A 13,084-nucleotide genomic window follows, 5' to 3' on the forward strand; every position below is an offset into this window, starting at 1 on the left:
GTTTCTTTCAGAGCTGCTCAGATATATAACTCCCACGCTGGCCGCGGCAAGTGAATGTCTCCCAGATTTCCAGTTACCATCATGGCCTCCAGCACAGCCCAGAGCGCGAGTTCGCCTTGTGAAACCGAGATGCATAGTCCCTTGCAGGAAACGGCCGACCCAGACAAGGTAAGCTGCCACCCAGCATCAAAAGCGCCACGACCCAGAACCACGGCCAGCACCCATCCATACTAACCAGCCTTCGTCGCCAGGTCTTTGTCCTATGCCGTCCACTGAGCGACGACGCCGACACTCCTGCCCAGTGGCAGATCAGCGAAGACGAAGCACGCGAAATGATCAAAGACGCACCGATGCCGAGCCACAACGATCCCCGTGCCGGTCGCCCACACCCACATTACGATCGCGAAGGGTTCTTTACAGAAGAAATGGCAGGGCTGGCAGAGTTGTCCGATGCTGCGCCGCACAATGAGAAGCGCGCAAAACTCTGGGCATACCCGGCGTGTCGGTTTGACTACACACGATCCGACGGCGACCCCGGACCCCATCGGATCATCACGGATCAGTACAAGAATATCCTGGGGGTAGTCTCGCACCCAGTCGGTAACAAGTCAAAGTTTGTCTGCGCCAAAGTGAGGTTCGTTTCGAAACCCTATAGGCGGGAGAAACGCACCGTTGGGACTTGGGATTGGCACCGGCAACCGTCATCTTTGTGCAGAGCGCCACACCGTCCAGAGTTCTCGTGTTGGTCGGTATGGTGGTGGTTATCCTGTTGGTTCTGGAGCGAGTCTGCATTGGCTTGGAGTTTTGTGGCGGGCGTTGGACGGCATCTTGTGTATCATTTTGTATTTGGAAGCACGATACCCCATTCGTTGTTGTTGTTGTTTAATTGCTGATACTGATTCTTGATGTGCCGCTTTATTTCCGGAACATTGGAAGACGTAGATACGACTTTTGCTCATCTAGCTCGTGATCAAAAGTCAGAATAAGAAAGTGGCCAAGTACACGAAGGCTCTATCCATTGTCCAAGTATCTTCCAGAGTATAGGTTCCTGTATACGTCCTTGAGCCTCCCGCGCCTGGGGCTGAAAGTAGATGCCTTCGCCTTTTTGCTTCAGTGCAGGAATGCCTGAATGCTGATGAAAGGATGAGGTTAGTACGGATCGATAGATGCTCCATCTCCCGTCCACTACCCCTATACCTATAAACCGTTGTTTGCGCCTACTGGCTGCCTGTGAAAGAAAGACTGTTGGCGCAATCTAGAACCTGCCTTTCTTTGTCTCCGTCGGCAAAGACGAAGACGTCTCCCGATGGTTGGATATCGTTCATGGGGAGGCGCAAGAGACCGTCACCTGCTAAGGGGGGAAATCCCTTGGGTAGCGAGTATCACACACCATGTATCAGCAACGTCCAAGGATATGGTAACGATGGGCTCATCTGCGAACCAGTCGTACGAATTATGATTCCACCTGGACGATAAGCAGCCAAGGCTGGCGCCTCCGTTTCGTTCTTTGTTATGATCCCCTCCAGCACTCCGCCACTTTTCCGAGGGGTGAGCAAGGCGCTAGACGTGCAAGGCACGCGCGATTGATGGCCGGGGATTTTATGAAGCGGCGCTGCGTCTCACCCTGAACTGAGTATGATTGACACTACTCATCTATCGCCTACTAGTACTTCCTCTCCGCGACGATGCCCCTGCCCAATCCAATCCCAAAGCTCCATCTCCAGCAACCCGATGAATCTCCTTCCGAAGAAGACTACGATAACCTGATGTCGAACACATGGCAGGTTTTCAAGGAGTACCTTGAGAACGACGACAAGCTTACCCTTCACAAAGCAGCCTTGAGACTCTACAACGTCATCCCAGATGATGAGCGCGGGTCCTGGGCGGAGACTCATGTCATGGGCGTCCTTCACGAGGTGGCGGAGCAAATTCCCTACTGGCACCCAGGCCAAAAAAAGCTGGTACGCCTGGTCGAGAGACTTGTCGACAGCGGCTGCCTGAGTGAGCGTTTCCGTGTGGAGGGCACAATGCCGCAGACAGAGTCGCTGGGGGAGTTTCGAGAAGAAGCCCGCAGACGCACCGATAATAGCCTTGGTAGGTCGAGTGCTCCTTCTTGCAGACCCAGCTAAACTCAAACCCTCTTCCACTAGTGATGGATCCCAGGAACTGGGCCAAAGTGAAGGGCTTAGTGAACACCTGCGCGTTCCTAGGCCGTCTTTCCGCAGCCGGGGTTCTCAACTGCAGCGATTTCATGATCTGGTGCATGAAAGACGCTCTGGAGCGACCGGATATGCCCCCCGAGCGCTGGAATCTCTATCTTTCCACATCGGCAGTATGGATCTTGACTGGCGGGCACTTGTTCTTCCACGAGGTGGTTCTGGATCGCGTGCCCTGCAACGACCGCGACCAGCCGGCCTTCAAAGCAGACGGGCTCTACAAGGGCGCCATCTTTGGCCTCGACCGCTGGCGCTTCTGGCAGTCTAGGCTGGCTCAGCTTGCTAATGACCGTACTCTCAATGTCACCCAGGAGGGTAGCGGACTTGCCCGCAAGGCTGCGGCGTATATGGCCGCTCTGGCGGACAACGTGGAGTGGTAGATTTCCTCTCTTTATCCTCCTGCAACGTTCTCATTGCTCTTGCTGGCTTGGTTGGAATGCCTTGTTGATTCGCCGTGAAATGCTGCCTGATCCTCTATATATATCACCAGTCGCTTGGCTGACCGCTTACTTTTGAGTTGCTGCTTAAAATTGCCGGTCATCACCCATTTCGAAAAGTGCCCATGTCCGCTGATGCTTTGCCGCCATATTTTGCTTCCAGCTGTTGTTGTTTTGTCGCTTTGTTTTGTGCTCTTGTTGCCTGCTTCACAGTCCACCTCCCGGCCTTGTCACAGAACCGGCAGAGTCCCGACCCGTTGCAGTCCCACACTCGTTCAACATTGTACTTAGGTATACTAGCTATGCTATCAACTCCAAAAATCAAAAAATGCGTGTCCAACGCACCCTCGGACCCCGTCCCGTGGCGCATCCGGTTAGCCCGCTCCGCCACCATATAAACCCTACCTCCCTCCCTTGGGAATCTACTACACAACAACTGATCGCAAACATCCAACCCATCCCAACCAACCCCCCCATTAGCACCCAAAATGCCAGAACAAGAGCCAGTCGTCGTAACCGACTCATCCTTCGCCCTCAACGGCCGCACCTGCTCCTACACCTTCCACGTCGACGTCCCCACCGGCGACCTGCGCTCCGACCACTTCGGCGCCCGTATACGCGGCCCTATCCCAGTTGACCCGGAGCCCATCGTCGACGGGTGGACGGGGATGCCGGACCGCGTGCGCCGCGAGTTCCCGGACCAGGGGCGCGGGGACTTTCGCGTGCCGGCGTGCAGAATCACGCAGGGCGCGGGGCATACGGTCTCGGCATTCAAGTTTCGCGGGTGTGAAGTTGTCAGGGGGAAGCCGGAGGGGGATGGATTACCCGGGACTTTTGGGACAGCTGACGATGCGACGACGCTGATTGTTCGATTGGACGATGAGGTTTCTTGCCTGGAGGCTGAGCTGCGGTATACCGTTTTCCCGGCGTACGATGCTATCGTGCGGTCTGCGAGGATTGTCAATAAGAGCGCTGGACATGTTGCCGTTGAGCAGCTGGCTAGTCTGTGCGTGGACTTTCCGTATGAGCACGGCGGGCTCGAGATGGTTTCGCTGAGGGGCGACTGGGCGAGGGAGGCGCACCGGCTGCGGAGGAGGGTTGAGTATGGGGTGCAGAGGTGCGTTGCGAAGAAAGAACGTTGATACAATGGGTTTGTGCTGACAATGGCCTTTTAGCATCGGGAGCACAACGGGCTTCTCGTCGCACCTGCACAACCCCTTTGTTGCGCTCGTGCATCCCTCGACCACCGAGTCCCACGGCGACGCATGGGGGTTCTCGCTCGTGTACTCGGGATCCTTCACCATGGCCGTGGAAAAGGCCTCGCAGGGCCTCACGCGCGTCGTGGCCGGGCCAAACACGCTCGGCTGGACGCTGAAGCCAGGCGAGAGCATATCCTCGCCGGAGTGCGTGGCTGTCTACTCGGCACATGGGATCGGGGGCATGTCGCGCTCCCTGCATGGCCTGTACCGGAAGCACCTGATGAAAAGCAGTTTCGCGACGCGGGACCGCCCCGTGCTCCTGAATAGCTGGGAGGGGATGTACTTTGATATCGATCAGGGGCGGATGGTTCGTCTGGCGGAGGAGGCGGCGGCGTTGGGCGTGAAGCTGCTTGTTATGGATGATGGCTGGTTTGGGGAGAAGTATCCGCGGACTTCGGATGACGCTGGACTGGGCGACTGGGTGCCGAATCCGGTGCGGTTTCCGGATGGATTAGAGCCTTTGGTGGATAAGATCACGGCGTTGAAGGTCGCGGGTTCATCGTCCACCCTGCGCTTCGGCATCTGGGTTGAACCGGAGATGGTGAATCCCCAGTCTACCCTCTACGAGCAGCATCCGGACTGGGTCCTGCACGCAGGCTCGTACCCGCGAACGCAGCAGCGGAACCAGCTTGTTCTGAATCTCGGTCTGGAATGCGTGCAGGAGTTCATCATCGACGCCATTACCACCCTTCTATCCACCGCCAACGGCGCCATCACCTACGTCAAATGGGACCACAACCGCGGCCTCGCGGAGACGCCCGCCCCCAGCGCGAACTATGCCTACATCCTGGGCATGTACCGCGTCTTCGACGTGCTGACGACCCGCTTCCCGGATGTGCTGTGGGAGGGCTGCGCGTCTGGCGGCGGGCGCTACGACCCGGGCATCTTGCAGTATTTCCCGCAGGTGTGGGCGTCGGATGATAGTGATGCGGTCGAGCGCATCTTCATCCAGTTTGGCAGCTCCCTTGTGTACCCGCCCAGCAGTATGGGCGGCCATATCTCGTCGGTTCCGAACCATCAGACGGGGCGCAGCACGCCGTTGACGTTCCGCGCTCACGTCGCGATGATGTGCGGCTCGTTCGGGCTGGAATTGAATCCGTCTGATTTGAGTTTGTCCGAGAGAGAGGCGATTCCGGGGTTGATTGCGCTCGCGGAGAAGGTCAATCCGATTGTTCTGCAGGGCGATATGTGGCGGTTGAATCTCCCCGAGGAGTCGAACTGGCCGGCTGCGCTGTTTATTTCTGAAAGCAGGGGTAGTGCGGTGCTGTTCGTCTTCCAGCTTGCGCCGTGGGTGAACCATGCGTTGCCGCGGGTCAGATTGCAGGGGCTGGACGGTAAGGCGATGTATCGGGTTGATGGGGAGGGGCCGTATGCCGGGAGCATGTTGATGAATCTGGGGGTGCAGTATTCGTTTCGGGGGGATTATGGCAGTCGGGTTGTTTTTCTGGAGAGGGTGAGCGCTTGATAGTGCTTGTCTCTGTTGTGATGAGCTGAGTTATGTAGTCTGTCTACCTGAAACACACCGCGAGATGCCAGTCCGGCATCAAGACCTAGACCCCTTCCGCCCTGATTTCTCTCGCAGATCAGTAGATCAGTAGATCGATCACCCACGCGTTCTTCTATCTGCAACGCGCACGCCCACTGTTACCGTGAGTTAAGTACGAAGACAGGGAAATGAGACTCCGGCGCCCGGCCCTTGGCTGACAGGGGCACGGGCTTAAAGTTGACTGATCCTCGTTTCAGCGCAATATGACTGGTCCAGGGGCAGCAGTGGCGTCCTGACAGGCGATCAGTGCTGCCTTGTGCGTCAGTTCCCTCGGCGTATAAGATACCGACTGCCGGGCCCCTTTCTCGAAGCCGACGAAGCAGCCCTACGGACCCGGAGAGGAGCCTGGCTGAGAAGCTATGGCCAGGATGTGGATTCTGGTCTTTCTGTTGGCCTTGGTGCCGCTGCCAGGGATTGCTGCTGCTGATGGGTTCTGTGAGGGACTCGCCGGTCTGCCATTATGCGCTGCACGTATAGCCCTAAGCACTTGGACTCCATTCCGGCGACACTGACTATCTACAGGAGAGTTGTCTCCCAATGCCAGCCAACAACTGCACACACACAAAAGAAGCACTCTGCGCTTCAGAATATAGCAGCATAACAGCCTGCTACGAATCCCACTGCGACCTGCGCGACTACCTCTGTGAGCCTCCTCCCACGCTCTATCCCTTCACCCTCACCAACCACTTTCCAATACATGGCAGACGCAATGACCACAACAACCACCCTCTGCGACATCCCCCCGCGCACCCGCAAAGCAACCCAGCTCGCCGTCGGCTCGGTCTTCATCGTCCTTACCACGCTCGCCATCGGACTGAGACTGCTGGGCCGGCCCCCGCTCTCGCCTTCGTTTGGGATCGATGATGGGATTGGGATTGGGACTTATGTATGCCTGCTTTTCAATGTTTTGGATTGGTATCATGGAAATGGGTAGCTTGTTGACGGGCGCAGTGCACGGCGATGGTTGATACGGTCGTTATGATTCGCGGTATGCCTTCTACTTCCCCTATCCATCTCCCACTACATACCATACAGCCCTAATGAATCCATGGATCGAACAGGCGCACTCATCGGCTGGGGAACAGACATGTGGGCTCTCACACCGGCACAAATCACCTCGCAGATGAAGGTCCTCCCTCCCCCTTTCCCCTTCTCTTTCCCTCGAGCCCTCGCACCTCACTAACCATCATTGTGTACGTGCATACAGCTCTTCTACATCGGCATCCTCTCCTTCAACACCTCTATCTCCCTCGCAAAACTCTCAATCCTCTTCTTCTACCTGCGCATCTTCACAACACGCCCCTTGAAACGAGCAACATACGCCGCCATCGTCCTGTGCACCTTATACGGGCTCGCTGCCCTGCTAACCAGTATACTCGACTGCGTCCCGCCGCACTATTTCTGGAGCCGCTTTGACTCTGTCTCTGTCTCTGTCTCCCAGGCGAAGAAACGCGGGAAGTGTATCTCCCAGACTGGCTTCAAGGTCCTGCCGCCCGTTAACATCGCGCTCGATGTGCTGGTCATGGTTCTCCCGCTGCCCGCGCTGGCGAGGCTCAATCTGCCGCTGCACAAGAAGGTGCGCGTGCTGTGTATGTTTTCGGTGGGGATTCTGTATGTCCACTTATTCCTTTTCTTTCCTTTAACTACCATGGCCAGGTGACGGTGTTGACAGTGTTATGGTGTAGGATCATCATAGCCGATATCCTCCGCATAACGCACCTCTACCACTCGATCACAACGTACAACATCACCTGTGCGCCCTCCCTTCCTCCTATTCCCCCTTTCCCTCTTTACATCCCAGCCTAATAGTGCTGGTGCGCAGACAACGGCGGCGAACTCTCCTACTTCGGCGTCATCGAGGCCGGCGTCGGCGTCATCTGCACCTGCATGCCGGCCATCGCGGCCCTGCTGAAACGCGTCTGGCCGCGCTGGTTCGCGTCCTCGGGGAAACGCTCTGAGTCGTCTGGGTATCCGTATCCGTATCCGTATCCGTATCGGAATGTACAGACGCCTACGGGGGCGTCGGCGGCGTCGTATTCAGCTAAGGCGTGGGGTGGGCTTGGTAGTGGAGGGGGGAGGAATGGGAGTGATATACACCTGACGCTTCTATCGGAAACGGGCACGTCGGGTCTGGGTGGTGACACGGCTGCAAATGTGGAGGTGCAGAGGCCGCAGAAGGCACTGAGTCCTGTCTAGCTTACCAACCCAGCCCAAGAAATGAACTCGTATTGATGAAGCGAACTACAGCTGAAGTGTGCTAGTAATAAAACTCCCTCGCTAGCCCATACCCATCCTCGACATCCCCATGCAGCTCGTTCGGCGGGTGCTGCGGAACAAGCAGAGTCTGCGGACTCTTGACCTTGATATGCTGCGTCGTCCACGCCTTCTGCCTCTGGATTTCTTGCGTTGCAAACTTAACAGCGTCCACGAACTCCCCGTCCCACAGCGCCTGACTCGCCGGCGATAGCGCCGTCAAATGCCCCTCGATATACCCCAGGAACATCTGGAGCGACTGCAGCACAATCAGCGTCTCGTACGAGTTATCCTGCGTATCGTCCATCGGGAAGAGTGCGCTCCGGAGGCGCTCGCACACTTGCCGCCCGTACATGCGGCTCTCGTGGTACCGCGCTACGACGGGCTCGAATTTCTGGATGATGTCGGCGGTGATGCGGCGCATGACTTCGAGACCGGCTTGGATCTCTAGGTCGTGGACGAGCCGTGGGATGAGGTTGTTGTAGATCTGGCGGAGCATTTCGAGGGATTCGTGCGTTGCGCCGAGCCACATCTCCAGCCAGCGGACGCGCTCCTCGTGCCCGTCTTTGCGGGTGGATGTTGCGTTGGCTTTGTGCTGCTCGACGTTGTGGATGGCTTCAGTGTGTTTCTCTCGTGCGTGGGGCTCTTGCTCTTTCTGCACGCATTTTTCGATGCGTACGGCGCCGGACTTGAACATTGGCTGTTTGGAGACAGGGTCCCATTGTTCTGCAGGACAAAATTAGTAGAGTCTTAAGACAATGTGATGGATATACCGATGGTAAGCTCATTCGCAGCTCGCGCCCTCCTATCCTGCGAGTCAAAGTATCCAAAGTGAAAAGGGATAAAAACATGGCCCTTGTTGATGCCTTCAATTTTAACAGGTAGCTCGACCTGGCCCCTTCGTGATCGGACGATAACCATCTCGCCATTCGCGACGCCAACCTCGTCCGCATCTTCCTGACAGATCACCACGCAGGCATCCCTATCCGCATTCTGCAGTCTTTTTGACCTGCCGGTCTTCGTCCTCGTATGAAAATGAAACACGTTCCGACCAGTTGCCAAGTAGAAAGGGAAGTCCTCGTCCGGCGCCTCCCACGGCTTCCTATAATGCGCCGCCTTGAGAATCGCCCGGCCAGCGGGATTCATCGCTTCGTACTGCTGCTTCGTCAACGGCGCCCCGGTTTCAAGGTCATGCCCGAAACTCTCGCAGTACTCGGTGTCGGTGAAGAACTTCCCATCGTCGAACAGCCGCTCCTTGCCGTATGGATACTCCTTCGTGCACGGCCACTGGATCCCTGATCCGCCGGACAGCTTGTCATAGCTCAGATCGCTGCAGTCCAGCGGCCGACCGAAGGACATCTTCTTCCATTTATCGAAGACTTCCTCGGGGTGCGTAAACGGGATCAGCGCATCTCCGTCTTTATTCTTGAAGTCCATGCGCCGCCCAAAGTCGAGGAAGATGTCGAGGTCTGGCTTGGCTTCACCGGGTGGCTCGACGGCCTTGCGGGTGAGGTGCATGGTCCGGTCGACGTTCGTGAAGCAGCCTGTCTTTTCGCCCCATTGGGCGGCTGGAAGAACTACGTCCGCGATTGCGGCTGTCTCTGTGAGGAAAATATCCTGCACAATGAGAAACAGAGCTGGCTTTGTAAGGAGCTCGCGGACCCGGTACAGATGCGGCAGGCTGACGAGCGGATTCGTGCCGGAGACCCAGAACATTTCGATCGAGCCGCTTTCGATGAAGTTGAGCATGTTCTGGATATGCGTCGGCTGGTTCCAGTGCGGAACCTGGAGATAGCCAATGTTCCAGATGTCGGCAATCTCCTTCATATGGGTTGGATTCTGGAAGTTGCGGAAGCCCGGGTACTCGCCGTCGCAGCCGGTCTCGCGGTTGTTTTGGGCTGTGGGTTGGCCATTCATCTGCAGGATGCCACTACCCGGCTTACCGATATGGCCGAGGAGTAGATTGATGTTGTTGATCTGGCAGGCGGCTGCCGTGGCTTGGTTGGACTGATAGACGCCTTGCAGGGCTGTCGAGAGGAGGCTTCCTGACAAAGCGAGTGCTCTCGCGGTCTCATGGAGCTGCGCGACCGGGACGCCGGTGATTTCCTCAACGTATTCTGGAGTGTACTTCTTGACGACATTTTTCAGGTCGTCGAGCCCGCGGACATACGAGGAGACGTAATGCTCGTTGACCCAGCCGTTTTCGACGATAATGTGCTGCAGTCCATTCAGCAAAGCGACGTTCGTACCTAACCTAGGCCGTAGATGAATTGTCGCCTTCTTTGCGGTATCTGAAGTCCGGGGATCAACCACGATCAGTTTCGGTGGATTTGGTCCCTCGAGACGGTCTAGGACACGCGCCCACAGGACCGTCTGCGTAGCGGCCATGTTGTGCCCGACCAGGAACAAGCAGTCGGTGTAGTCAATGTCTGCGTACGAACCAGGCTGACCATCACTGCCGAACGACTCGCGCATGCTGGCAGCGGCGGTTGCAGTGCACAGGCGAGTATTCCCGTCCATGTGCAACGTATTCAACCCGGCCTTCCCAACCATCGCAAGAACATAATACTCCTCTAGTAGCAACTGGCCACTGGTATAGAAGCCAATGCCATGATTCGTAAGGCGCGATTGGATATCCTTTGCGCGGTCCACAATCAGCGACATGGCCTCGTCCCAGGTCGCCTTCTCCAGCTTGCCATTGCGCCGGATCAGCGGGTGCGTGAGACGGTCGGGGTGGTTGATGGACACCCAGCTGCACTGGTTAGCGATGTATCATCATTGACGCTGTAACTAACCCATTCAACCCCTTGGGTCCAAGTCGCCCTTTATTGACTCGATCAACTGTCCGCCCTCGCACGCCGACAACTTTGCCGTCTTTGACGCCGATGTCCAGGCCACAACCATTGCTATGCATGATCAGCGATCGCTTTCAATCTGAAAAAGTGGGCATACCTGCATAAGACACAGGCGCTCTGGACCCATTTGTCCGGGGTGTCGACCAGATGGCTGTCACAGCGGGTGGGCCACTGATGCTTGTAGGGGGTGCGCTCGCCCCAGATGTTCTTGATCGAGTCTCTGGTCTCTGTGTATTCGGGCATCGTGGCTGCGACAGGGCTCTGGGCTTGACGAGTGGGATGGACGCAGTTGCAAATCAGCTTGGAACGGAGGGTCCGGATGGCCCCTGCGATGACCTCATGGTGATGTGCGCGGGATTGCCGGATCCGGTAATTCTGAGGCTGCCACGGCATCGCCAACACCATTCTTCGCTCGATCAATTCATTTCCGACATTTAACAGCAGCAGATGCAGAAATGGGGCTGTCGTATAGAGAGGCAGGACGTCTGATTAAGGTTGAGGCACAAAGACAGCGTTTTTCACAAGCACAAACATGTCTCATTCACAATGCCTGCGACCGAGTCGTCGCTGAGACAATCACCAGCGTTATTTCAACGCCCGAGTACGACACCTCGGCGATGGACGGATTTGCCTTGAGCTCTGCTGCGACAGAGATAGCTACGCCGGAGGCACCAGTCACCTTTGAGGTCATCGGCACCACGACGGCAGGAGACAAGCCGCATTCAAGAGCGGATCATTTGAGAGATGGAATTCCCCCGTGCGTGGAAATCATGACGGGCGCGCCATTCCCGCTTGGCGAGGAAAGTGAGCGATTTGACTGTTGTGTCCCTGTTGAGGTGGTTGTGACCGAGAACAAATCCTCGAACCGTCGGTATATCTCCGTCTCCAAACCGGCCAAACGGCGCCAGCATAGGAGATCTGCCGGGGGTGACTTCACCAAGGGCGATGTTATAGTGGAGGCAGGGGAGTGTATTCAGCCACATCACATCATGGCGCTGGCGTCCGTTGGTGTGAGGGAGGTTCCTGTCCTGCGCAGACCTCGAGTTGCAGTTTTCTCGACGGGATCTGAGCTTCTGGACGGTGTCAAATCCCACCAGTTCATGATTTCCGATGCAAATGGTCCGTATTTGACCTCAATGCTGCGTAAATGGGGAGTCGATGTGGACTTTCGCGGAGTCATCGTTGACCACCAAGGGACTATGGAGGAGGCAGTTCGGTCCGCACTTGATGATGAGTACGACATGATTGTGACTTCTGGCGCGGTCTCAGCCGGTCGATGTGATCTCATTCCCGGTTTGATCGAGCGGATAGGAGGCCGGACTGTTTTCCACAAGGTTGCTGTCAAGCCAGGACATCCGATCTTATTCTCCATGCTTCCTCGGGAAACGGGTGAAACGGCGTTCTTCGGGCTGCCAGGGAACCCAGTCGCGGCGGCGGCCTGTCTTCGCTTCTTCGCCTTGCGATATCTCCAGACACTTCAGCTGCAAAGGCCAGAACAACCGCGGGTGGCCGTTCTCCGGTTGTCACGCGAAGATACCGACTCGTGCAACGGGACGAAGAGAGACCTGACATTCCAAAAAGAGCCAGACATCTTCCGACCGGCGATATCACAGTCCGGGCAAGTCTGGATCATCGAAGACCATAGTCCCGGCAAGACAAAGCCGTTCCTGCAAGCCGATTGCTGGGTGCATATTCCGAGTGGGGTGTCCGAATTGCGCGCGGGGAGTCCAGTTAGCATATACCCTTTCTAATCATGAACCATGTCCTCGGTAATTGCCGATATCTCTTCGCTCATCTGCTTGGCTTGTTCGAACTCGGCGGGCGTATTCATGTTGAAGAGCCAGTTCTCGTTCTGCGGACGGATGGCCTTGCCTTTGGTTTTGACGACCGACTTTGGACCTAAAATGCCCTTCTTGACGTTCTCCTCCAGTAAATTCAAGGCGGGTGGTGACCAAATCCCCAAAAGGGGCTCGTAGATGCCGTCCGAGTTCTCAAAGCACGTCACAGGGCCAGCCACTTCGTCACGGAGTTGGCGTGCAGCAGAGACGGAGAAGAAGGGGTAGTCGCAGGCGACGACCAGCCATGTGGCGTTTTTGTCATAGGCATGAGCAGCAAGCAGACCAGCAGCAGGCCCCTTTTCTTGAGCCTCTTGATCGTCGTTCTCGTGGTCGTACAGAACATGAACTGGAATTGAGCCGGTTTGGTGGCGCAATCGCAGGGTATTTCGAGTCAGGCGCTCCACATTGCGACTCTGCACAATCGGGGCCAGAGCGTCGGGATTTGGAAGAGAGAGGAAGACGGTGTCGGATTCGGGGCACGCGAGGTGTAATCTCAGCAGCTGGTGTTCGTAAATGGGAGTGTCGGTTAAGGAGAGCAGTTCTTTGCGCGAGCCCATGCGCGTGGAGCGGCCGCCGGCGAGAAGGAGAGGAGCGATCATCGTGAGGAGTTGAGAGGGTGAAGTTGAAGTTGGTTGCAGGAGAGCTTGAAAATATATAAACAGCCTCAGGCACTCTGAGAG

General features: G+C 56.6%; 4 protein-coding genes across 4 annotated transcripts; 3 read left to right on the forward strand and 1 right to left on the reverse strand.

Annotated features, from left to right (window-relative positions):
• Nucleotides 1-81: 81 nt before the first annotated feature.
• On the forward strand, nucleotides 82-2,596 carry DSM5745_09951 (DUF3632 domain-containing protein; the record flags this gene model as incomplete). The annotated part of the gene is made up of 5 exons (XM_026751967.1): nucleotides 82-168; nucleotides 252-634; nucleotides 1,242-1,446; nucleotides 1,668-2,094; nucleotides 2,151-2,596. The coding sequence occupies 5 exons, from the start codon at nucleotides 82-84 to the stop codon at nucleotides 2,594-2,596; spliced, it is 1,548 nt and encodes a 515-aa protein (XP_026599699.1).
• Nucleotides 2,597-3,141: 545 nt separating this feature from the next.
• On the forward strand, nucleotides 3,142-5,377 carry DSM5745_09952 (alpha-galactosidase; the record flags this gene model as incomplete). Its single annotated transcript, XM_026751968.1, has 2 exons — nucleotides 3,142-3,770; nucleotides 3,829-5,377. 2 exons carry the CDS (start codon nucleotides 3,142-3,144, stop codon nucleotides 5,375-5,377), a joined length of 2,178 nt encoding a protein of 725 aa, XP_026599700.1.
• Nucleotides 5,378-7,715: 2,338 nt separating this feature from the next.
• On the reverse strand, nucleotides 7,716-10,809 carry DSM5745_09953 (molybdopterin oxidoreductase family protein; the record flags this gene model as incomplete). Its single annotated transcript, XM_026751969.1, has 4 exons — nucleotides 7,716-8,437; nucleotides 8,485-10,463; nucleotides 10,507-10,617; nucleotides 10,664-10,809. 4 exons carry the CDS (start codon nucleotides 10,807-10,809, stop codon nucleotides 7,716-7,718), a joined length of 2,958 nt encoding a protein of 985 aa, XP_026599701.1.
• Nucleotides 10,810-11,112: 303 nt separating this feature from the next.
• On the forward strand, nucleotides 11,113-12,317 carry DSM5745_09954 (molybdopterin molybdotransferase MoeA; the record flags this gene model as incomplete). Its single annotated transcript, XM_026751970.1, has 2 exons — nucleotides 11,113-11,167; nucleotides 11,224-12,317. 2 exons carry the CDS (start codon nucleotides 11,113-11,115, stop codon nucleotides 12,315-12,317), a joined length of 1,149 nt encoding a protein of 382 aa, XP_026599702.1.
• Between the last annotated feature and the right edge of the window lie 767 nt (nucleotides 12,318-13,084).

This window comes from Aspergillus mulundensis, assembly GCF_003369625.1.
Source record: "Aspergillus mulundensis strain DSM 5745 chromosome Unknown scaffold_13, whole genome shotgun sequence".
NCBI classification, from domain to species: domain Eukaryota; kingdom Fungi; phylum Ascomycota; class Eurotiomycetes; order Eurotiales; family Aspergillaceae; genus Aspergillus; species Aspergillus mulundensis.